The sequence below is a fragment of the Copadichromis virginalis genome, linkage group LG8 (assembly GCF_057382275.1).
Source record: "Copadichromis virginalis isolate Kocher_CV1m ecotype Utaka linkage group LG8, C_Virginalis_male_GT1.1, whole genome shotgun sequence".
NCBI classification, from domain to species: domain Eukaryota; kingdom Metazoa; phylum Chordata; class Actinopteri; order Cichliformes; family Cichlidae; genus Copadichromis; species Copadichromis virginalis.
Genome location: NC_140625.1, coordinates 24,253,801 through 24,279,801, shown reverse-complemented (window position 1 = coordinate 24,279,801; position 26,001 = coordinate 24,253,801). Strand labels below are relative to the sequence as shown.

General features: G+C 41.4%; 1 protein-coding gene across 2 annotated transcripts in view; it reads left to right on the top strand.

The window, feature by feature from the left end:
* ttyh2 (tweety family member 2) overlaps positions 1–26,001 on the top strand; it is a 73,349-nt gene that overhangs the window by 18,716 nt on the left and 28,632 nt on the right. For both annotated transcript variants that reach the window (XM_085466735.1, XM_085466736.1), the window contains exon 3: positions 13,831–13,942. In XM_085466735.1, coding sequence (XP_085322861.1) covers positions 13,831–13,942 — 112 coding nt within the window. The remainder of the gene's footprint in view (positions 1–13,830; positions 13,943–26,001) is intronic.

Here is a 26,001-nt window from a genome sequence, read left to right as displayed (position 1 = left end):
AAAAACTCAGAGAAAGCCCAGAGAACTACAGCTCGAGACCAGCGTGGAAGCAAAATATAAAGAAATGAGGGAGGATCAAGACACAATACTTCATGATATACACTGCACATGCAGGCCAAAAGAATGTAGAAATATAGAGGGACAAAAGATGACTATAGTATTTTAAAATTTTATTTCAGTTGTATTGTTAAATTATTTATTGGAAAAAAAATGACGCACATGAAGGTCATTCTACCTATCAAAATCCCTTCTGTGTCTCACTGGGAATATGGCAGGAATATCATACTGTAGAGGCCTTGAAAATTACACCAGTCAGTGCAGTTTTAATGACTTCCTAGTTTTCCTGGCTTGCTGAATGACTGAACAGCGTTTCCTCTCGCTTGTACAGGCCCAAGTATCAAACTGTACTGCTGCAGACGTAGCCTACTTGTTTTGCTTGTTTAAAAACTTTTTGTTTATGTCACTGGAAGAATAATGCAACCCAGTGCAATGAATTTGTATTTTTCATTAGCACAAATTTTGTGTCACCCTCACATTGTGTGAGTGCCAACCCTAAGTATGGCATTTTATGCAAAAATCACGTATTAAATAAACCACTTAAAATGTGAAAACGATACTATTTTAAGGATAAATGTTTTCTTTTTTGTTATCGTTAAGATGATATCAGACGCAGTATTTCCCCTCAGATTTTATAATGGAGCAGCGTTGCAGTTAATGTGATTTGTTTTGGCTGGAGGCTGCTGCATCTCATCAAGTCTGTGGTGAACTGAAAACTTCCCTGATGTGAAGTGACATTAGCTGTGATATATACAATAGATTAATGGCATTAGTGTTATAGCCTTTAGTTGGTATAGGAAGCCTAAAGCAGCTAATTATTTTTGGCAAGATCCAACTTTTCATTCATTAAAGTTTCGGCTTTTGCGACAGACTCGAACACGTGAACTTAGGTAACACAGTCAGCACTTACATCGCCACATAGAACCCATCAAATCCCTCAATGAGCTCCGCTGTCCTCGCAAAGTGGATAATTGAATTACTCGACTATCCACAAAGGAGGGGACAGTCAACCATGTGACAACCATGCTTAGTAACTACCTGATTCAGATGTTACCAACCCATCAGCTTTTATCAGTCTCACACACAGATCCCCAATGAGTGGAGTCCTCTACTTTCAGTGTGGCCCAGTAGTTTGTTATTAACCATTATAATCATTCTAATAAACAGAGATCAACACAAATTATGGTGGCTCCAACCAGCAGTACTGAATAAGGTGACAACTCACTCGCCTGGTTGGTTATCTACTGCCAGTGTCATGTGATTAATTACTGCTGCACGACTATGTCCAAAACGATTATTATGATCATTTTGATTAATATTGCAACCGTGATTATTTGTCCTGATTATTTGTTGATTTTAGTGATGAAATCTTTTGTTAATGCACTTTCACTCACATTCATATTATGTTAAATTCCTGTGTTACAGTAAATTTTAATTCCATCCATCCATCCATCCATCTTCATCCGCTTATCCGAGGTCGGGTCGCGGGGGTAGCAGCCTAAGCAAAGAGGTCCAGACCTCCCTCTCCCCAGCCACCTCCTCCAGCTTGTCCGGGGGAATACCAAGGCGTTCCCAGGCCAGCCGAGAGATATAATCTCTCCAGCGTGTCCTGGGTCTGCCCCGGGGCCTCCTCCCGGTGGGACATGCCTGGAACACCTCGCCCAGGAGGCGCCCAGGAGGCATCCTTGCCAGATGCCCGAACCACCTCAGCTGGCTCCTTTCGATGTGGAGCAGCAGCTGCTCTACTCTAAGCCCCTCCCGGATGGCCGAACTTCTCACCCTATCTCTAAGGGAGAGGCCAGCCACCCTTCGGAGGAAGCTCATTTCCGCCGCTTGTATCCGCGATCTCGTTCTTTCGGTCACTACCCACAGCTCGTGGCCATAGGTGAGGGTAGGGACGTAGATCGACCGGTAAATTGAGAGCTTCGCTTTTACACTCAGCTCCCTCTTCACCACGACTGACCGGTGCAGCGTCCGCATTACTGCAGCCGCAGCCCCAATCCGTCTGTCGATCTCCAGCTCCCTTCTCCCATCACTCGCGAACAAGACCCCGAGATACTTGAACTCCTCCACTTGGGGCAGGAACTCATCCCCGACCCGGAGTGGGCACTCCACCCTTTTCCGGCTGAGAACCATGGCCTCAGATTTGGAGGTGCTGATCCTCATTCCCGCTGCGTTACACTCGGCTGCGAACCGCTCCAGTGCGAGCTGGAGGCCCTCACCCGATGAAGCCAACAGAACCACATCATCCGCAAAAATCAGAGATGAGATTCTGAGGCCACCAAAGCGAAAGCCCTCCGCCACTTGGCTGCGCCTAGAAATCCTGTCCATAAAAATTATGAACAGAACCGGAGACAAAGGGCAGCCTTGGCGGAGCCCATCACCCACCGGGAACGAGTCCGACTTATTGCCGGCAATGCGAACCAAGCTCTTGCAACGGTTGTATAGGGATTGAATGGCCCGTAGCAATGGGCCAGACACCCCATACTCGCGCAACACCTCCCACAGGACGCCCCGAGGGACACGGTCGAATGCCTTCTCCAGGTCCACAAAACACATGTAGACTGGTTGGGCAAACTCCCATGCACCCTCAAGTATCCTCGAGAGGACAAAGAGCTGGTCCAGTGTTCCGCGACCAGGACGAAAACCGCATTGTTCCTCCTGTATCCGAGGTTCGACTAGCGGACGAACCCTCCTCTCCAGCACCCTGGCATAGACTTTCCCGGGGAGGCTGAGGAGTGTGATCCCCCTGTAGTTGGAACACACCCTCCGGTCCCCCTTCTTGAAGATGGGGACCACCACCCCGGTCTGCCAGTCCACAGGTACTGCCCCTGATCTCCACGCAACATTGCAGAGACGTGTCAACCAAGACAGCCCTACAACGTCCAGAGCCTTCAGGAACTCGGGGCGGACCTCATCGACACCAGGGGCTCTGCCACCAAGGAGTTGTTTAACTGCCTCAGTGACCTCGCCCCCGGAAATCGGTGGGTCACACCCCTCATCCCCAGACTCTGCTTCCTCCCCGGAAGACGTGTCAGTGGGATTAAGGAGGTCCTCGAAGTATTCCTTCCACCGCCCGACAATTTTCTCAGTCGACGTCAACAGCGCTCCGCCAGCACTATACACAGTGCAGGTAGAGCACCGCTTTCCCCTCCTGAGACGCCTGACGGTTTGCCAGAATCTCTTCGAGGCAGTCCGAAAGTCTTTTTCCATGGCCTCTCCGAACTCCTCCCACACCCGAGTTTTTGCTTCAGCCACTGCCCGAGCCGCATTCCGCTTGGCCTGTCGATACCTGTCGGCTGCCTCCGGAGTCCCACAGGCTAACCAAGCCCGATAGGCCTCCTTCTTCAGCCTGGTGGCTCCCTTCACCTCTGGTGTCCACCATTTGGTTCGGGGATTACCACCACGGCAGGCACCAACCACCTTGCGGCCGCAGCTCAATGCAGCAGCTTCGGCAATGGAGACGCTGAACATGGTCCATTCGGACTCAATGTCCCCAGTCTCCCTCGGAATGCTGTTGAAGCTCTGCCGGAGGTGTGCGTTGAAGATCTCGCGGACTGGGGCCTCTGCTAGACGTTCCCAGCACACCCTCACTACGCGTTTAGGTGCACCAGGTCTGTCCAGCGTCCTCCCCCGCCACCTGATCCAACTCACCACCAGGTGGTGATCAGTTGACAGCTCAGCCCCTCTCTTTACCCGAGTGTCCAGAACATATGGTCGCAGGTCTGGTGATACGATTACAAAATCGATCATCGACCTACGGCCTAGAGCATCCTGGTGCCACGTGCACTTATGGACACTCTTATGTTCAAACAGGGTGTTCGTTATGGCCAAACTGTGATTAGCACAGAAGTCCAATAACAAAGCACCGCTCGGGTTCAGATCAGGGAGGCCGTTCCTCCCAATCACGCCCCTCCAGGTCTCGCTGTCGTTACCCACGTGAGCATTGAAGTCTCCCAGCAGGACAACAGAGTCTCCAGGTGGAGCACCTTCCAGCACCCCCCCCAGGGACTCTAAGAAGGCTGGGTACTCCGAACTGCCACTCGGCGCATAAGCGCAGATGACAGTCAGGACCCGTTCCCCGACCCTAAGGCGCAGGGAACAAACCCTCTCGTCCACCGGGAAAAACCCCAACGTACCGGCAGCAAGCCGAGGGGATATAAGAATACCCACCCCAGCCCGCCGCCTCTCACCAGGGGCAACTCCAGACTGAGACAGAGTCCAGCCCCTCTCCAGGAGACTGGTTCCAGAGCCCAGACAATGCGTAGAGGTGAGCCCAACTATATCTAGCCGGTACCTCTCAACCTCACGCACCAACTCAGGCTCCTTCCCCACCAGAGAGGTGACATTCCATGTCCCTATTGCCAGTCTTGGCAGCCGGGGGTCGGTCCGCCAGGGCCTCCGCTCCTGGCCGCCACCCGGCTCACAATGCACCCGACCCCTATGGCGCCTCCTGCGGGTGGTGGGCCTGCGGGAGGATGGGCCCATGTCTCCTCTTCGGGCTGTGCCCGGCCGGGCCCCATGGACTAAGGCCCGGCCACCAGACGCTCGCCCTCGGGCACCCTCCCCGGGCCTGGCTCCAGGGCGGGGCCCCGGTAACCCTATCCCGGGCAGGGTAAACTGTTCCCTCGATATTCTTTTCATGGGGGTCTTCTGAATCGCTCTTTGTCTGGTCCCTCACCCAGGACCAGTTTGCCATGGGAGACCCTACCAGGGGGCAAAAGCCCCCAGACAACATAGCCCCTGGGATCCCTGGGACACACAAACCCCTCCACCACGATAAGGTAGCGATTCAAGGAGGAGCAATTTTAATTGGTTCTCTTTATTCACCTAATTTCAGTGGACGTCTTAGAAGAAAAATAAAAAGTGGCCCAAAATGTAAAACAAAATTCAATAAACAGTCTACTTAAGAACATGAGCCAATCTGTCGTCACGATGCCAAAAAAACATAGCGGCATGTTCAGTATGTCATTAGATGGAATAGCCTAGAGTTCCTATAGTCCTGGTCCTCTGCTAGTTAGTGCTCTCCACTGTATTTTCACTCTTTTGCATCATACATTTTTAATGTAGAGAGTACTGCTCATTTGAGACGCTCTATATTTTAAGAAACTTTAATGAGCACTGTTTCACTTGATGGGAACAGAAGTCATTTTCTACTGATGACATAAAGAAACCGCTGAAAAAAATGGGCGACATCGGCTAATTGTTGTATAATTAGTTTTTTTTTTTGTGTCTTTTTATTTTTTAGTCCAGATTAATAGGTTGATCTGACATATGCAAAGTTTATCATCGTGTTTTTTGGTGAGCTGTGCTTATCTTTGAATTCAATAGCTCTCCAAATTGCTAAAACAGCGAGAAAGCTTATTAGCAATATGTTTAAACTAGATGTAGCACTGTTGTGCTTCATTTTTATTAAATCCAATTTGGTAGAATTGAAGTTGATGGTTTTAAAACAGACTTAATAGCATTAGAGTGTAATGACTCATTTATCTGATTTAAGGGTGTTGCTCTCTAATTTCTAAATCAGATTATGCGTGATTAGGGAGTGGAACTCTTCCACTCCCACAGGGACAAGGAGACATACTGCATTTAATGAAGTTTTTGTTTCTCCTCCCTTCTGCTGTCCCATGTCTCCTTTGTTTCCCTGGGCTGGATCGCCATATGTGGATTAACGTTTTAGCTGGATTAAATTGGTGACCATTTGCCTTGATCCTGGATTTCTTAGTTCTTAAAAGCATCTGCAGGATTTGTTGTCACAGCAACATATCCGTAAGGTCAAACCAACTCAGGAGCAGGATTATTAAGTAGATGATGGAGGGAAACTTTACCATGCGTAATTTATTCCAATGGAAGAAACTAGCTGTGTTCATTGCACTGATAAAAATAATCACCAGCTCAGTCCTTTAGTGTACACTGAGTCCATAATTTTAGAGCCCCATCACTTCAATCTGGATGGAAAAAAATAATGCACACCATATTAAAAGAAAAAGTGACATAAAGGAAATGGAGATCAGTGAGCGATGATATGACACAAACAATAAGATTGCTTTACCAAATTGAAGTCAGCGCTGCTGCATCCTGCCAGTCCTTAGAGGAAGAGCCCCTCTCCTGTATCATCTGAATTTGATTGATGATAGCCAGCTCTTGAGCAGAGGTCAAGCTGGGCTCAGCTGGTCCTCTCACACCTTTTTTCTGCTTCCTACCTATTAACTTTAAAAGAGACAGAGAAAATTGGGTGTTTCGGTTTGAAAAGATATCGTGGTGTTTTACTTTTTTTTGTTGTTGTCGGGCTTAGATTAGAATCCTGATAAATAATAAATAAAGATCTTACTCATTGATCGTATTTGTAGGTTAGGATATGTAATATGATGCTATTTTGTTATGTGACTTTATTAAGCCCGTGCATTTTGTTCAACTTCTCATTAACACAATATATAATCAACCAATCACATCGCTGCAAATCAGGGCATTTAGGCATATAGACATGTTTGGGCTGTTAAGGTTCACATCGAGCATCAGAATGGGCATGGTTGCTGACGGCGGACTGGCTGGTCTGACAATTCAAGAAACTACTCATCTACAAAGATTGCACCACACAGCCATCCCCATGGTTTATAGAGATTGCCTTAAAAAAGAAAAAATATCTAGTAGCAGTTCTCTGAGGTCAAAGCAGAATGGCCAGACTAGCTGAGGTAAAAAGAAGGCAACAGTGCCTCAAATAACCACTTGTTAGAACCAAGGCATGGAGAAGAGGTTCCCTGATAACATGTCATGTCACAAAGCTCGGATCTTTCATTGTCACTGACCAGGGTTCAGTTATGAGTGAATCTTGCTGTTCTAATCAAATATTCTTGAGCCTTCAAAGGACAAATGAACCAGGATCAGTGAGTCTTGGTTCATGTGACCTGGTATCGTTTAAGATCTCCTTCTTCTTTTTTTTCTGTGTGTTTTTTGTTTGTTTCTTTGTTAAGTTGTTTACTTTGTGTGCTCAGTGTTCGTTCACCCGTCCTGTGTGTGTTATTGGCTTGTTGGGTGTCAGCCCAAACCTCATCGGTTTCCCTTGTGTCCTGTTTCCCAATTAGTTCCTGTGTATTTATAGTCTTGTCTCACCCTCTAGTTGTCAGTTTGTCTGAATTCTCAGCCTGAGTTTCTCACCCGTCATCTGCTTCTGCTTCACTCTTCTCTGTATTTGCTCAGTTTCGATTGTGAACTTTGGTTTAAACCTTGTTTAATTTACATTCTTGTTTTTGTTCTAGTGAACTGGGTTCTCTTTTGGACAGAAATCACTTTGGTGAATATAAGAGTGCTTTATTTTATTGCATTTTGTGATAAAGTTTGACCTTTTATTTTACACATGTTTAGAGTATAGTGGAATAAAGTCTAAGTCCTTCCTCCTCTGATTATATTTATACCCTTTAAACAAAATCATGTCCATCTGTCTGGTCTACACTTCTGTGCTGCTGTAAATTATACCACAAGCTTTAAGTTAAGCTCTCCATCAGCGTTAGCTACTTTAAAGTATTATAAAGTGTGTTGCATTGTTGTTCAGACCAGTTCATTATCATTTGCAGTCCATAACAAAAACGCTCCCTCTAATGGGGAGGACTGCACTTAAAAGGTTTATGTTGCCTGACTTGGTAAGCTAAGACAGGATAAAATATGAGATCAGTGAAGTTGGAGGAAACATCCTGTGGGGAAACAGACTCTCTTTCATCTGATTCCTGACTTTGATTTTGTCCATCTACTGGATGAAATAGAACATGGATGTGTTTGCCTAGTGGATTTCACACCGGATTTGTACTGAAGTTGAAAACTGGCTTCATATTAATCCCATCCGTCCTTTTCACCCTTTCCCTACACCCTAATTCTATTTTTTGCCCTGATTTTGCCTCCCTTCCCTCTATAATCCTGATCGGTCTCCCCCTTTTCTCTTGACTTCCTCCACTCTAATTATGTTTGACAGTGGCTAGGTCTGATATGCTGTGATGTCCGTTATAATTAACACTGGTGAAGCCAGAGCAGATGTCACTCAGCTGTAGCTGCAGCCCTGCCCATGGTGTAGCACATTAACTCTGTAATTATGGTGTATCATAACTGATCAGGCTGCTCATGCTGAGGACATCTGGACTGATTTTTTTTTACTATAACTATGATACTTTGCAGTTTAGAATATTACTTGAGGTATATTACCGTGATAGTTTGGCACACAATGAGCATTTGGGTTTTTAAAAAGAATTTCAATTAATTTGATATTGCTTTAGTCTTCCCAGAAGAACAGTTTGATTAAAGAAGGGTGTGATTTACAAAAACCAAACAGTTCATTCCCACACAGTCACTGCAAGGTGAATTACAGAGGGGTTATTTGAATGCCAACAAGGCACATTATGCCAAAGAGGGTGAGTTTATTAACTATCGGTGTATGCAAAAGGTAAACTGTTCAATTCTGTCTGATCACTGTGTGCTGTGCACTGGCAGGGTTAGGAGAACCATACGCCGGCACACTTAAACAAATGCACCTGAGCAATCAGTTGGATTTAAGCACGGCATTCATGGACTGTGACCACTGTCCGTGCAAGAGCATGGATCTCCAGTTCCTCAGTGATACCTCGTGAGAACACGCATTATGTAAATAACAAATACAGGGCATGTGAGAAGAAAGTAAATCAGCCATTCCAGAAAATACCCTATTTAAGCCACACAATGTGTAAAATCTTGAGCCTCACTATGCTCCGCAAAAGTGCTGTTGAAGAGTGCGTATTGCATAAAAGAGAGAATAACAGGCAAAGGTTGACAGTCATGCCCAAGCACAGCAACACTGAAGATACCCGTTCATTTCCAGATCTGGGGTGTTGGACGGCTGCTCATTTAAGTTGCTGTATGGAAACGTGGGGTGCAACACTGACAGGTCGCCAGTCTATCACACGGCTAACACAAACAGACTTAACATGCCTGTCTTTGGATTGTGGTAGAGAGCCAGAGTACATGGAGAGCATTCACATGGGCACAATGAGAACATGCAAACTGCACACAGCAATCCAGTGGATTCCAGGGACAGTGGTTACCATTGAAATGATCAGTCCGACTTTAGAAACTGAATAAAGGGGATTTTTTTTTTTTTTTGCTTCTACTGCCTATAAAAAAAGTAAAAGATCGTTAAAAATTATTCTCTTTTCCTGTCGATTTTAAATATACATTTTTTAAATTTCTTTTTGTGGAACATCTCTCTTGACAGTCACAAAGTAGAAATTATAACAGAGGGCACAAGTGAGAGAGGATGTCTGTGTATCCACTGAATCCATTCGAGGAAAGCTTTTGGAACGAGCAGCCGTAACACAAAATCTATCAGCAATATAAATGTACCAACCAAGTAATTGGCAGCATGTACGTTTGTTTTTACTGCTTCTCCGAACTTAAATGAGCTATGCTGGACTTTTTGTAGCTCTAAAAAAAAAGATGAAAAGTAACTATTTGTGTTTCGTAGTTTATATCAAAGGGGATTTTCCCCTGCTGAGGGTTCAGTAGGGCAGCGTAAAAAATATAAGCTCACCCGTCTATACTTATCATCCCAAGAGATTCATTGCTGCCATTCTGGGGCAAAATTTCCAATATTCAGACCTGTCAGGGTCAATTTAGCATAGCTTTTTTTTTTGCTTCAGGCTGAATTTTTTTTTTAGGTTATTTTATTTTATTATTAATTCCCATCACTGTCTGTTATGTACTTATTCATTTATCAATGTGACAGTTTGGACTCTTGCTCAGTACATGCCTACTCAAATCTATGGTGTTCTTTCTCTTTGAATTAGACGATGGATATTTCAAGTAGCAGCACTAAGAGAACTGGCAGGACCGAGGGAGTACATAGAGAAGGCAAAGAAGAGACTTTCTATTTGTCCTCTCAGTTCTTTTAATCTGAATTCTGCCTAAAATAGTTGCCTTTTTTAGAAGTAAGTCTGTGTTTCTCCAAGCTGTGACTGCTTTAATACATTCCCTGCATCTGTGCTGTTAAAGGGGCTAATAGCACACAAACACAGATATACAAAGAACAAATAAGATGTTATGTATTTTTGGTGAGGAACCCAACCCGCCCCCGCCCAGTCTTGCTTTTTGTATCCCAGGGTCTTGCTCTCTGCTTTTGTGACTTCTTTCGTCACCTGTATTTGTCTTTTTTTTTTTAGTGCTGACTGTCTATATCGCTTCCTGTCTTCCTCTAAAATGATGATTTTATTCTTGTCTGTAATGCCTGTCCCCACTTTCTTAACTGCTCTCCCTGAGGGTAAGTCTGTAACCTGCCAAGTGGGATGTTTATCTGCAGGGGGTCATTTAATGAGGCCATCTCTGCTGTACTAATTAGGAAAATTGCCCCTGTTGTTTAGCTCCACCTGTACTTTGCTTCGATCACAACGATCATAACAGCTCTGCAGGATTTTAGCCATTCCAAGTGAATGTTAGAGGAAGCGCTGATGGCTGCAGACTTATAGTCTCTGTTTTCAGCTTAAAATTTATCCGGAACATCAGGGATAAGTCTGTAGGAACCACAGCCTTAATCTAAAGCTCAGTCAGGTTGAGTCCTGCTTAGTTTTCTTTTAGTCCTGACCTGCCACGCGAAGTAGTGCTGACCTACAAATAGTGTCTTCAGTGTGTTGCATTACTATTGTGTGCAATAAAAAAAATCACACACAAAAGACCTTCTAAACATTTAACCTTGTTCAGTAAATGATGGTCAGTATTTATTTATTAGTGGGCAGAGCGCTATAGGTGCACCTTGTTAGTATTGATTTGGACCCGCTTTTGCTTTGAGAACTGCCTTAGTTCTTCATGGCTTAGATCAGTTTTTGCTCCATAACGACATGATAACATCACAGAGTGGCTGCGGATTTGTCAGCTGCTTATCCATGATGCAAATTTACTGTTTCACCACATTCCTAAAGTGCTCCACTGGATTGAGATCTGGTGACTGTGGAGGCCATTTGAGGACAGTGAACTCAATGACATGTTCACGAAATCAGTTTGAGATGATCTAAGCTTTGTGACATGGCACATTATCCTGCTGGAAGCAGCCATCAAAAGATGGGTACACTGTGATCAGAAAGGGATGGCTATGCTACAGTAACAATGCTCATGTAGCTGTTTAAACTAACCTCAGCTGGTACTAAGGATCCCAAAGTGTGTCAAAAATACCTGAACATGGAAGAACCTGGAAACATGGAGGCATGGAAACATGATGAAAACTCAACAGACAACCTGACAAGGAATGAATGAAAACACACAGACTAAATCACACGGGAGGTGAACAGGGAAAGTGGAAACGCATGGGAAAGGAGCTGATTAGAAATAACATAATGACGCCACAGGGGAAGTGAAACTAAACACAATGAACGTGGGACACCAGACCTCTTCAAAACAGAACAGGAAACATGACAACACGAGCTTGACAACATAACACACGCAGACCTGACACACATGAAGGACAAGGGAGACTTAAACACAGGGGTGAAGACACAAGTGGAATCTAATAAACAATGAACTATAACAGGGCAACATAGGCAAAATAGAAATGAAATTAGATAAGCTAATGAACTTAAACATAAACCATAAACAACAAAATGACCCAGGATCGTGACAATGCTTGCATGTTGTTTAGGCTAAATTCTGACCCTGGTGTCCAATGGTGTAGCGGAAATCAGCAGACCTGGCACTGTTCTTCAAGTTTTCTGCTGTAGAATTTTCTGCTGTTTTAGTGAGCTGGTGAACCCAATGTGTTCTCCTGCAGCTGTAACACATCTGCATCAAGGTTTGAAGTCCTTCTTCTGTTCTCCTTTCTGAAGCTCAGTTTGAACTTCAGCAGGTCGTTCTGACCTACTCTGTATGCCTGACAGCATTAGAACAGGTCTACCTATTAAAGTGGTCTGCAGGTAATTTTAGCATTGCAATGACAATATGAACTTGAATAAAAAAAGAAAACAGGCATAAAAAGGCATAAAAAAGTGTCTATTTTTATCACACTTTGGAGAGGAGAGATATGAGTGCAATTTGTAATGTGAGAGTTGACTTTCAGATTCTTACATCCTTGTTTTCAGTTGAGTTCAGTTCTCCTGATCCAAGGAGAATTGAAACTATGTAAGCTTCTCAGATGCCCATAATCTTTGAAGTTACTGTTGCACTGTTGTATTTGAGTGCAAGCAGTGTATATAAAGTTTCCCTTGGGAGGTGTACTAAGCTCTGTCATGTCCTGTTTCTCACAGATCATGGTCATATACGGGATCTGTATTCCTTTTTTGTCCTGCGTAGTTATTGAAAAGAAAGGGTATAAAACACTTGCTCACTGCTCTGATCTACGGCCTTCAGTGTCTGTAGTGCAAGACTTGGACATCCTTGTCTTTGCAGAGGATTCTTGTGCAGGGTCTTTGGAGTATATTGTGAGACATTGTGTTGCAGCATTAAATCTTCTTGTAGTTAACAACTGTGCGGCTACTTTGAAATCCCATCACATGGCAGCACAATATGACGGCACTTAGGGAAAAAGTGGAGCTCAGAGAGACTACTTAAGTGTGTGTGTTTAGAATGCGCCGGTTATTATTCTGTTTGTGCTGATGCTCCAGCTCAACAAATTAAATCCTTGGATGGCTGAATATGCAAAAGTGGTTTCAATTTATGCACACGCGTTCCAGAGGCCTGTATTGTATAATTTCTGATTCAAAGAATGTTGTTTACAAAAATTAACGCAGAAATCCAAAAAGCTTTTGCTGCTTCATTTGCTGCTTCATTGCGCTGTGAGATATATGTGCATCAAACACCCACATACACAAATTACAGGTATTTATTTTCTATAAATCAGCAATTTATTGTTATTCATTAAGGCATCTTAGTTTTTCCTCATCCTGTTTGTTGTATTTACATAAAAAGTTGGCGATATTTATCAAAAAATAACACATCGGACACACTACGGTGTGATGAGACAGACAGCTAATGTCTGTTAGTGACAAGGCTGTTAAACTGACACCTCAGACCACTGGTTAGGATAAAATGAGCAGTCTAACAAATGGATGGAGCGATGGAGAGATCAATTCTTAACGCCTTAACAACAGCAGCGCTTCCTGATGTAAAATACATTAAAAGCTCCAGAAATACAATACCCTACTTTTCTTCATTTTTCACACCTTTCTAAAATCATTCTGTAAGCTAGATCAGACCCTTTGGGCGAGCTGGCTTTTACTCCCTGAATTCACCGACACACTCAGCAACTCAGCCTTCGCACTGTAATACCATTCATACTGCTTCACAGCTGTTTACAGTGGGAAATAATTACTGAATAGCTAAAACAAAATTTCTGTCCCAAAGTGCCTCATTAACCTCATACATTTAAAAATTTTCCAAAACTCAAGCCTGATGCAGAAATTGACGATACTGCTTTATGATAATAGCCAAATTCTTTTTTTTTTATCTTTAAAAAAAAAGGCATCAAATATTCATAAAACGTTGTGCTCTTTTCCAGTGTGCCATGCTATACTACCTTGTAAGTTGTATATTTCCACTGCAGTTTGGCAAAGATGTTTTCAAGTAGACAGAAAATTGTTGTTTACGGGTCGTTTCGCATTAATGTTTAATCTCAGCCAGGTTGTGATAATGGCTTTGAAGCTGGCAAACTTTTAATTTAAGGACCGAAAATGGCAGCACTTTGGATGTAGATGATTTAAAATCCAAGAGACTGCTTTTATATTCTGCTCCTTCTTTATCAAAGGTTCACCTGCGCCTTTATGCATCTTTTCTCTGCAGCGTCGCAGTGGGTGTGGGTTTCTATGGCAACAGCGAGACCAATGACGGTGTATACCAGATGACCTACTCCTTGTACAACGCCAATCACACGCTGGGTGGAGTGGACAGTCTGGTATGTAAAGCATCATTTACAAACATATTAGTGTCACACAATTAACGCTTCACATATCTCTGGACGGATGAGATTACATCATGTATTAGTTTGCAAAAATAAATTGAAAGCATTTGATTAAATTCCCGCCATTTCATAACATGCATGGTTTATAAATGAGTGACCAATGAAGCACGACTCAAACAACTCTGGGTGAAGACTTCGGAAAGGCTGGATGTGATGTATTCCCACACACAGGCGCACAACCACACAGGCTCCAAAGAGAAGGAAAGCCCACAGGACTCAATTTAGTATGCCTTTAAATGTTTTTATGGGTTTTTTTTATAGCTATTTACGGCTACACACAAATTGACAGCCTCTCCACACACAAACCTCGTCCTCTGAGAGAGACACACACTCCCTCTGCCTGCTCCACCTTCTCCTAGCCTCTGTGGCTTCAGCAAACACAGAGCCGTCCTGTCTTTTATGCTCAGTTAAGTTCACTGTGTTTTTTGAGGATTCTTTAATTTTGTCCAGATGCAGTTTTCCATAAGAAACGCCATCATTTGACACTTGATTAGGACTCCAGTAAAGACTAAGACTAAATTCCAAAATGTGGAATTTTACACTGATATCTACTGATATTTAAAAGTGGTGTGGTGGTTAGCCTTCCAGTCTGGGGCATTGTCTCAGTGGAGTTTGCTTTATTGCTTCTCCCCCAGTCCAAAGAAATGCATGGTGTTAGATTAACTGGTGATTCTAAATTGCCCATAGGTGTGAACGTGAGCATGATTCAAACTGGAAAGACTTTTTTTAATGATTTTTTGTGTATTCTTGGCACTAAAGAGGGCATAAATATAGACTAGAACAGCCTTTTATTGTCATTGTAGATGTAGAATAAAATTATAGGTGCTCCACGCTAACTGTGCAGGAATAAAATTTAAATAGTAACACACTATATACACACTATATAGCAAAAACAAACAAACAAAATAATATTAGTACTGCTGGCATCACTTGTCAGACTTCTTTTTAACACTGGTATCTGCACTTAACCCATTCTTAAAACTGTTATCTTCTAGTTATATTTGCCAGCAGTAATAGAACATCGTGTAGCTATTAATTGTTGAGGTTTTAAAGCCTTCACTGTGTGTTCTCATCAGGCGTTTGACCAGTGTCGATGCAGGAGCAGACCCAGGATAACTCGCTGTCAAAGAGTAGGGATTAAGTCTCCATTTGTATTAATGGAGATTAATGTAGTGGTGTGTGAGACACTCAGCGTGGCGACTCGACTTGGCCTCGGTAATAAACACGTCTCGAGAGAGCCTGCAGCGCGCTTTCTGCAGCAGTAAGTAAGTAAGTAAGTAAAATTTATTTATATAGCACATTTCACAGATAAAAATCACAAAGTGCTTTACAGTAAGATCAGACATACAAGTTAAAATTAATTAAATTAGTTAAAAGCCCGTTTGTATAAAAATGTCTTCAGCTGCTTTTTAAAGGAGTCAGTAGAGTCTAGACAGCGTAAAGACAACGGCAGAGAGTTCCACAGCCTAGGTGCCAGTGCCTGAAAAGCCCGATCCCCACGTGTTTTAAATCTAGTACGTGGGACCACCAGTAGCCTCTGACCTGAAGACCTAAGTGCTCGGGATGAAGCATGAGGTTTCAACAGGTCAGAGATATACTGGGGAGCTTCACCATGCAGAGCTCTAAAAGTTACAACTAAAATTTTAAAATGAACCCTAAAATTTACAGGCAACCAATGAAGAGAAGCCAAAACTGGAGTAATGTGTAACCTCTTGTTTGTACCAGTGTTCTGTGGCATGTTAGGACATCTGATGCTGATGATTAGGGAAAATAATCACAGATTTAAAAGGAGAGTGGTTCTAAGCTGTGGGACTTCATCAATATTTTAAACTGGAAGCATGTAAGATCTCTGTGACTGCTGAGGTTGAGATATCACTTGGGCTACTCTATTTGGTCATCTGGGATTACCATACTGTACAACACACAAGTTAGCATTTTTGATTTATTCCATTTGATCAATATAATCGCATATTAAGCTTGTATTACTATAATAAAGAGGCAAAGATGCATCTCTTGGCATTTCTAGATTTTATTTATTGTTCTCTGATTCTCTGCCAATAATTTTGGAAAGTGGACAAACACATTAGTTTATCAGAATCCTAATAATAAGTGGAGAGAAATCAATAATATATTGCATATTGGAGCACTTATCAGTATGTTCCTCTAGGGTGTGTGAACTTGTGCAAGCACTTAATTGGACATAGTGGCCTTTATTTGGGCATCTTATGTGTGTGAATGTGCATGCCTGTGTGTGCATGTGCATGAGTGAGTTCATTGCACGCTGCTATAGACTCTTAAGGAGTCTAATTCTTGAGTTGGACAAAGAGCCCAGTGTGCCACACACAGTTCCTAGTCTCCCCCCACCTAATCAACCATGAGCCCAGGAGACAAAGCCCTTTGATGGGTAGAACAAGGAGCAGTGCAAGCCCGTCTGATTGGCAGAGTCGGGGTTAAAATCGGCATTGAAATCATTGACAATGAAGGCCTCTCTGCCCTTTTGACCACGCAAATGCCTTTTAGCCCAGCTCCTAGAAAGTTTAGAAAAGGGGTAAGCTCAGAATATAAGTGAGAAAAGGAGGAAAGTTAGGTTCTTTGTCATCAGATGCTTTTTTTCCTCTGCTGCTATTGAGAGTTTCATTAGTAACGGTCTGGAATATATGCTTATGATGTGTTATGGACACAGACTCACACGGAAACCTGGAAAAAGATGAAGAAGGTGGCTCGAGCAAATGAATACGGAGGAATAGCGAGAATATAGAATATTACTCTGGTTTTAAATTGGAAAAAAATAGAGAGCCAAATACGCAGATGAAGGATGCACCACAGCGTCTAAATAACAAACAGGTTATTAAACAATTAATGCTGCATAGCCAATTACAACTGGTGGTGATGCTGAAACTATAACAATTGCAGTTGATACACACAGCTTACCTGCCTTGCATGCACACAACTTGTTAGCTAGGACCAATCATTTTTATGCAGACTTCCTAAGTGGTGCTTTGGTCTACAGTACATAACATCAACCATGCAACATACTATATACACTAGTCATACATAGTGAGAATCTGTGAACAACTCTCCACTCTTAAGCTCAAAACAATAAAAAAAGATACACACTTTACAATAGGGCTGAACGATTATGGAAAATAATCTAATTGCGATTTTTTGGCCCAATATTGCGATTGCGATGCGATATGCGATTATTTTTTAAGGTCTTTGTCTTCTGTATTATTAAACAAAGACAAGCAATACATCATATAGTATGGCCAATACTATATTACATTAATTTTAAACTGTTCTTTCCTGGAAGACAGACCTCTGTTATGATGACATGAGGTGATGCATGAATTGATGACTGACATTTTTATTTAACTTCTTCAATCACAACAGTATATTTGAACATACACAATAGTTTATTTTTAGCTTACAAACATCTGAGCATAAAGTGCTGACAAGGAACCCTGGTGTAAACATTAAAATGAAAGTCAGTACAATGTGCAGATTGCAGAAATATACATAAAAAAAATCAGTGGCTTTACCACACTCAGTTTTTCGACATCTGTGAACTACTAGACAGTCATTCAATTAAAAAATAATATTAAATAAATAAAACTAATAAATAAAAAATACACACATCTTACTGATCTCTGCAGTCAGTAACATTACACATAAAGTGCAAACATAATAGCAATTGTATAAACACACACACAAACACGCCTTTAAAATTTAAAGGCGTGAAATTGGACGGTCTAGCCTTCTGATTAGCGTCACCGCTGTCTCGGTGGAGTTTAATAAACGCGGCCGTCTGCTTCTTGCTATCTAAAATATAACCAGACACTGGTGTAAATTCTCGACTGTCTCATACTTCTGTTTAATAAGTTTTCTGTTTGACGTTTAGTCAGCTGTGTGAAAACCAAGGAGGAACCCACCCGGGGGATTAATAAAGTTTTATTTTATCTAATCTAATAACTTTAATCTCAGCCAAACCGATTTACTCACGAACAAACAAAACACCGAAAAAAGCCCAACAATAACATTTTTAGGTTGTCTAAGTGACTTATATATCACGTTTAACCCGAGCAGCGAAACTCCGCGGTGATCTGAAAATGATGTGCCGGGAGTTGTGCCGTTCTCGGCCGCATCAGTAACCCTCGAGCTCCCGGCTAGCTGTCGAGCTGGTGGGTAGCAGACGCCTCTGAAAACGTCGAAGCACTTTTGCAAATATGGGATATCTTGATAAACCGAGCAGATATTTGATGTTTACACAACTACTTTCTCGCCTGAAAATATTTTAAAAGTTTATTTTGTGACCCAGAAAGATTAGTATGAGTAATTTTAAAACTTAGTAGCGGCCGCCATTGTTGGAAACTGGAGTTTGGCTGGGCCGCGCTATGAATTCTGGGATATGGTAGTAATTTGGACAGCCTTCGGCGCGTCGCTGTGACGTAATCGGTCTACAAATGCGGCCTCAGGAGGATGCAGCCCATGAATTTGGACATGTCCAGAGTATAATCGCAGCCTTTGCGGTTAGAAAATTGCACTTGATCATGTCGCGATATTATCGCAAATGCGATATATCGTTCAGCCCTACTTTACAAGTTTAGTTCAGTTTGTTATAAAAATTTAACAAACTCAATTCCCTCTGAGGCAGACCACGAAATAAACCTATTGGGAAAGTGAGTTTAAAAAAAAAACACTTGCATTTCAGCAGTATTGCTTTCGAACAGTAATGTTAGCTCTGGAAACTGGCCCGCTTGGATGCCTTTTAGTGGTAATGGGACTGATCTCATATTTGGAGTGTTTAAACACCAATAATAACTCTGCGGGTGAAGGATGTTATTAGAGCTTTTGGAACGCAATCATCCAGTGGACTAGGTCAGTGTCTGGGTCAGTAACTGAACAATTGGCCGGAGCTCAACTAAGGTTTGGATGCTGGCCTGACACCATTTTACACCATTCTCACTAGAAGCTTCTGTAATAACACAAAACGGTAAGCTTTTCGTTATACAAGCTAATATTGAAACACAATTATTTATTTATTATAGTTATTTTTGTAAATACTCCTAGTGTAAGAACCTGATGTTTAACTCGCTTATATTAAGTGTCAAAAAACCTCAACGGAACATAAAGAACATATTCAAGGTCACATAGAGCCCTATTCTGTCCAGGTGAATTTATTATGGTTGTAGGGAAAGAGTGTTTCCGGCCAAGCTTCTGGTATTTTATGAGCACCTTGTATGCCCATATTTACAGCCTGACCATGGTTTTTCTTCTGTCTCTTAGAAATGACATTTCTCAAAGAAATTTAAGTATCTTGAGGTATTGTTAGGGGTAAAGTAGAGCTGGCGATTGACATGTGTGTGGCCTAGACATAAGCATCAACATCTGGGGATTAAAATTTAAATTGATGAACAAGTGTCAAATGTTCCTCAACTGACAGCAACTTGACGATGGTTCCAAAACCCATGTCGGTAAGCCCTCAGACTGTTTTTGTCCCATGTAAAATATGTAAATGCATATTTATATGGGGCAAAAACAGTCTGTACAGATGTAATCACCATGACATCACCAAAAGATGTAGTTCTTCTAATAACGATGTAAAGCTGGTTCAAAAATCAAGTCAGTCCACATGAACATGTCTAAAGGCACCAGACTGTTTTTGTCCCATGCAAAATATCTAAACAGCTTCACATTGTTATTGGAAGAACTACAGCTTTTGGCAATTTCGTGGTGATCACATCCATCTCTACTTACATACAGGTTTATAGGAAAAGGTGAATTTGTGTTCACTGCTGTAGTTCTTTTACCTAGAAGTTTGTAGTTCAACATGACAGCATATTACTGCCATTGATGTGACTACCACAACACCAGTTGACTAAACTGTGCCACAAACTACAGATTTTCATGGAGTCTGTGGTACATGCCAGTTTTGCTAAATTTACGACTATTCGTTGGTTTTCTGCAAATGTAGTTGTTTCATTCAGTGTAACTGGAAATGAGTAGAATAGAAGCATGGCTTGTTTTTATAGGCCTATGCGCATGTGTTTAGCATAAATTTTCTCAAGCAAAAAGGATTGTAATAAACTGTTGCAGTCAAAGGGGAATTGAAAGTCCAGCACCAAAATTTACAAGTTAATTTAGAACAAACAGTTGGACTGTGGATGGTTTTGCTCATGTATAGGGAATGGGAGAGGATTTTGGATAACAGGAAAGAGCCTGAAAGCAAAACTGCTCTTCCACAGTAAGGAGACAACCAAGGTGTTTGCTGAGGCAGTGGACTGCATCACTCTGTGTGTAAATATCTAAATTGGAGAAAACCAGCGATGTGAGACTTATCTTTATCAGAGCAACTGATGCTTTACCTCAAAATGTGTAGAAGAAGTAACAGTTTTGCAAAAACTTAAGGAGAAACATCATCTTTGAAAACTTGTTCAGTCTTTCATCAACAAACTCATAAACACCACTAATCCACTCTGAAGGATGACCTCCTAGAAGCTTCGTGATCATTCAGTATCAAACTTAAAAAAGGAATTTATTTTTAAAGAGATGTTTTCAGAGCTTCGGTACCCAGTGGTGAAGATGGTCTCTATCTTTAACTGTGACCGAGCTGCCAAGGCACTTCAGACCCATGTTCCATTTCACGCTCTAGCTCCCACATTCAATTTTAATTGAAGAAACTTTTCTCTTCTTCTATCATACAGACACAATGGATTGCAGAAAAAAGATCTGATTCCATATCTTATCCTTTTTTTAAATTTCAAAAATACAGTCAAACGGTTCTCATTTATCAAGCAATTACGAGACGATTGTAAGTGATTCTGTGATGCCTGCTCAGCAGCACTGAATTTTTAAAAAGGAAAACACTACAAAGAATTAGAAATTACTCCTTTTTTTTCTTTTCTTTTTACATGGTTCATCTCAGAGACGAACACTTTCTGGGAGGTTTGTGCCTCAAATTAGAACTGTTCTTTTACATTCACTCTCTGTTTTGTGATCCCTCATCTCTCTGAGGCATCACTTCCACAGAGACATACCAGCCCGAACAGGCTTAAAGATAGAGATCGAATTCTAGTGAAGGAAGTGGCATTTATATTCTGTAGAATCTCAGACCAGGGCTTAACCCTTGGGGGGGTCCTAAAAAAAGTACCCCTTATGAGGTCCTAGAGCCAAAAATCGACCTTGCCATAAAAAGTGCTATAAAAAGATTATACATTAATATTTTTTTCCACTTTAAATTAGCCAATATTTTAGACCTACTTCTCCTTGAAATATTCATATAAAGTTTTAATTATATTTCGCGGATTTTAACCCTTTATATCCCGGTTTTGTCACATGAGCGCACGGCCGTTTTTGGCGAAAAAAATGAAAAAATGAAATATTTTCCATAAAATACATTTGAAAGTTATATTTTATTGTACTTTTAATTAGGCCTTTGGATGGACCAAAGATTGGCACCAACAGTCATTTCGATCGCCTTTTATTTTTTTTGCAGGAGCGTATTTCATAAAATGCACACACTATCGGTCCCAATCGACCACGCCCAAAAAAGTGCTATAAAAAATTTATACATTAATATTTTATTCCACTTTAAATTAGCCAATCTTTTAGACCTACTTCTCCTTGAAATATTCATGTCAAGTTTTAATTACGTTTCGCGGATTTTAACCCTTTATATCCCGGTTTCGTCACATGAGCGCACTGCTTTTTTGCCCCAAAAACATAAAACTTGAATATTTTCCAAAAAAACCATTTGAGGTAATATTCAATTGTTATTATAATTAGGCCTTTAGATGGACTAAAGATTGGCACCAACAGTCATTTCGATCGCCTTTTATTTTTTTTTCAGGACCAGAAAATGGTCTCCAGGCGGCAAATGCTCCTCCTCTAGGTCGAAATAAGTGCATTCTTGCCGGGGTAAGTCGCGACGATTACCGGGGCACGATCACCGGGGACTCATTTTTGCAGCACACACATCCGATACCACGTGACAACAAATACGTCATTTCCTGTTGACTACAAAAAAAAAGCACCCTCATACGGTCCTAGGGGCCGAAAATGGTCCCGTCCGATCAGCGGGCGAAGCCGCTGCTGCACGCCGGAAATGAGGCTTCATTCCCCGCAGGTCTGTCCAAGCAGCCCGCTGTTTTCCAGCCCCGGGTCAAATGTGGAGCAAGGGCGCCACCCGGTGGACAAATAAAAAAATTACAATTCTAAGGCCTCTTGTCCAAAACAAAAATGAAACCTAAGCCATCACCCAGATGTTAACGGTAATAATTCTGCAGTGAAAAATAGCGTTTATAATGGAAGTCAATGGGGCGATTTATGGCTCTAGGACCTCAAGTGGATGGCGGTTTGTAGCTTAGCCACTTTAAGCTAATCGAATAAACGGAGACTGCAATTCTAAAGAAAAAAGGGGGGAAAAAAGGGTTGGAAGGTTTGGCTATATTCTATTCAACACAGTGAAAATGGCCTAATATTAAAAAACGCTGAGGACGAAAAAATGGCCGTAGGTCTCCCTGAGGGCTAAACAAAGGAAACATTTCTTGCCTGAAATGTGTACAGGCCTTAGGAGACAGGATGGATTAAGTTACCCGTGGGCATTACAATACGTCATTGGAAAAAATGATGGCGTTTTGAAAGACGGACATGGCAAATGGCAAGGTTTTCTGTAAGTAGGATCTGAGACTACATAACTGTTTCTCCCCTTCAAATGATGCTCAGGGGCTTTAAAATGTGTAAACAAGAGTCTCCACATGATTCCCATTGATCTGTATTTTTTTCCATTTCCTGAAGCGAGAATCTACATTTGAAACGTCACACCCCATTGTCATTTTTCTCTGCTTAAGGTTACGCATATTTTATCCGAATAATGTCACGTATAATGGTTCTTTAGACTTTTTTCATTGTTTGTTGTTTACCCTCTGGCATGTAGAAATGAATATCCCACAAGAAAATAGCTAGGCACTGAGTACAATCTACTGTAAATTGTTTGTTTAGAAAAGATGTGAGGCGGAAAGTACTTCTCCGTGCCCTTAAAACATCAGTCTGAGATAAAGGCTGAGATGACTGGAAAAGGGGAATTATATCTTCTTGATCGGTGCGGATCAACCCACACAGTGAGTATCAGACCAAGATGAAGGAGAGATTAGCTGGATTGTCTGTCTCCCTGGGCATTTTAGATAAGATTTTTACACAGGAGGCGAGGATCAGATATGTGCTTTCATTTTTCATCTGCAATTTCATCTTCTCAGTTTGAAGAAGAAGATGTATTGATGAGTGATCAGATAACAAAGTACAGAGTGCTACATGCCTGTGCATACGATCTGTTTCTTTTTGTAAAACCCAGAAGCCACTGTGTGCTGGATTTCTGTCTGATTATTCTTATGGCAATCAATCAAAGTGATAACTTTAAATGAAAATTAAAAAGGTTTGCTGCGATTAAAGTGATCAATTTCTTTGAGAATACTATATTAACGTCCTCTGAAAACATTCACCCATAAATCAGGAGGCGCACCAGTATGAATGATGTAAGGAAATGTGATGTTTTCACAGCACTGTGTGCACCCCATTATTCAGCAGCTCATAGGAGCACTTTCAGCAGCAATAACTTGTAGTGATTATTTTCTGTATGACTTTATCAGTCTCTCACATCGTTGAGGAGGAATTCTGATCCACAGAATGATCCTTCTCTAAAACATTGCTTTAGTTAATTGGATTTTGTGGGAATTTGTTTTATCCACAGCTCTCTTAAGGTCCCAACACAGCATTTCAACCAAGTTGAATTTTACTGGCTCATTGCAACATTGTAATTCTTTTCTTTTTCAGCCTTTCTGTTGTAGATCTGCTGCTGTGCATTGGATTTTCCCCCCAATGCCCAGATGGCTTACAAGTGTCTACACTTGGATCCACCTAACTCTACTTTAATCACATCACATCTAACTCCCTTTTCTGTCTCACTATAAGAATGGACGAGTTCTTTAAACCTGTGATTTTCAGTAGTTGCTCTGCTTTTATACAAGTATGTCAGGTTAGATTTTTTCATTAAGGTAATCGACATCTAATGACTAATTTTGTAAGGAGCGACCTTATGGAATAGCATCGTTCATCAAAAGGATTAACAACATGCACAACTTTATCAAAGTTAAATACAAAGGAAGATAAACTAAATCAAACTTCATCTGGTTTCTCTTATGTTTGGAATTTTGACCTGGGTAGTCAGATCACACGAAAAGGAAATGAATCTGCATTAATAGCAAAAAAACTCGATTTGAGACATTCTAGTAAACATTATTCATGTTATAACGCATTATGTCTAATATCGTTCACTTTTTGAAAGAAAAATATAGTTTTAATTGTGGGCAGTCCAATGATTCGTTTATGAAGACATATTTATGAAAGTTTAGCAAACAATTCTCAATCAGCTGCACTTAACCTTTCTCTTCCTTTTTTCTCATTATGTATTTATTCTCAGCTCTTCCGTAAGCTGTATAATGTGGCCCACACATTACATGCAAAACCAACTAATTACTGCTATCCAAACTTTCCTTTTAGCTTCAGCAAGTCTTGTCCCTGACAAAGCCATCAACAATATGAGTAGTCTTGCTTGTGAATGCCAAGTACCCAGAGCTGAATAAGAGCGCTTATTTCCCTTTTTAATTATCTTATAGCAGGTTGTCTCCACGAACACCATTTCCCTGTAAACAACTTCTCCCTTCAAGCAAAGTACACAGTAATTAAACCCAAGAAGATGGTTCGATATTTGTTACATAAATACTGTATAATGTTGTCTTGGCCATAAATAAAAATGTGATTTGTCACAATAAATGTGTCTGTTTGCTGTTTATCTGTTTGTTGTTTGGCTTAGGGGATCACTCTTCCTTTCGGGCTTAAACAGGTAAATAAACTATAAGTCTCATAGTGAGGTGTTGGTTTGAAAAAAATATCTAACCACCAACAGCAGCACTAGCAAACCTGCTGTTTTGCCTCTGCGATTTCTAGTTTTGGCTGTTTTCCAAGCGGATCTGTTTACTTAAACTAAAACTGCATCAACATGCACAGTAGCCCAGCTCTCCCACACGGTCCTCTGTCTGAGCTCTGCTGCTGAGTGGCAGCACAGACCAACCTCCATGTTTACGAAAAATCTCACCTTTGTCCATAATTCTGGGAACTTCTTTCAGGCAAACACATGACCTCAGTAATAAAAAAAACACTGTCAGTACATTATTATTTTAGCAGAAAAGTCTGGCATAGAAAACATTATGCTGTGTTCAAACTTGTATGTTTTGCTGACAACTCATTAAAGCATCAGTTGTATTGATGAGTTTTCTGTGAATAAGACTTCAAGCGTTAAAGGCTGGTGGGTTGACTCTATGGCAGCACGGTGGGTCAGTGCCTCATAGGATACTTGATTTGAACCCAGACAGAGTCCTTGTGTGTGGAGCCTGCATGTTGTTCCTGTGCTTGCTTGAGTTTTCTCCAGGAGCTTCGGTTTCTTATTGCCATGAAGAAAAGCAAAAATGTTGTGGTTAATGCTAGTTGTCTGACAGGTTTATGAAAACGCTTTATTACTCAGGGCTATAAGCTAAATGCTAATGAGTGTGCAAGTCTTGACATGTTCGTCATCTTACACTAACAAGTACAAGTTGTCTTCAGCAGTGGTGTGCAACACTGAGTTATGGCATCAGCTTTTGCATGATGTGGGGTTACTGTTGTAAAGGTCTGTGTTAGTATCTTTCCAGGTGCTTAAATCTAACCTGCATGTTAAAAAAAAAATCTATAGTGCAAAACTGGATGAGAACACACTAAGTAGTCATTTGACTTTCAAGTCATTTCTCTTCCAAGGATTTGAGTGCTTTGATTCATAATCTACGATGTGGAAACTATGAAAACCATTTTTTTTAACAGTTGATTTTTTTTTAGATAATTTTAAAGATGTTTTAACAAAGCGGTGGAGAGACTTACTGACCAACAGAGAGATGTTGCCATCCCCATAA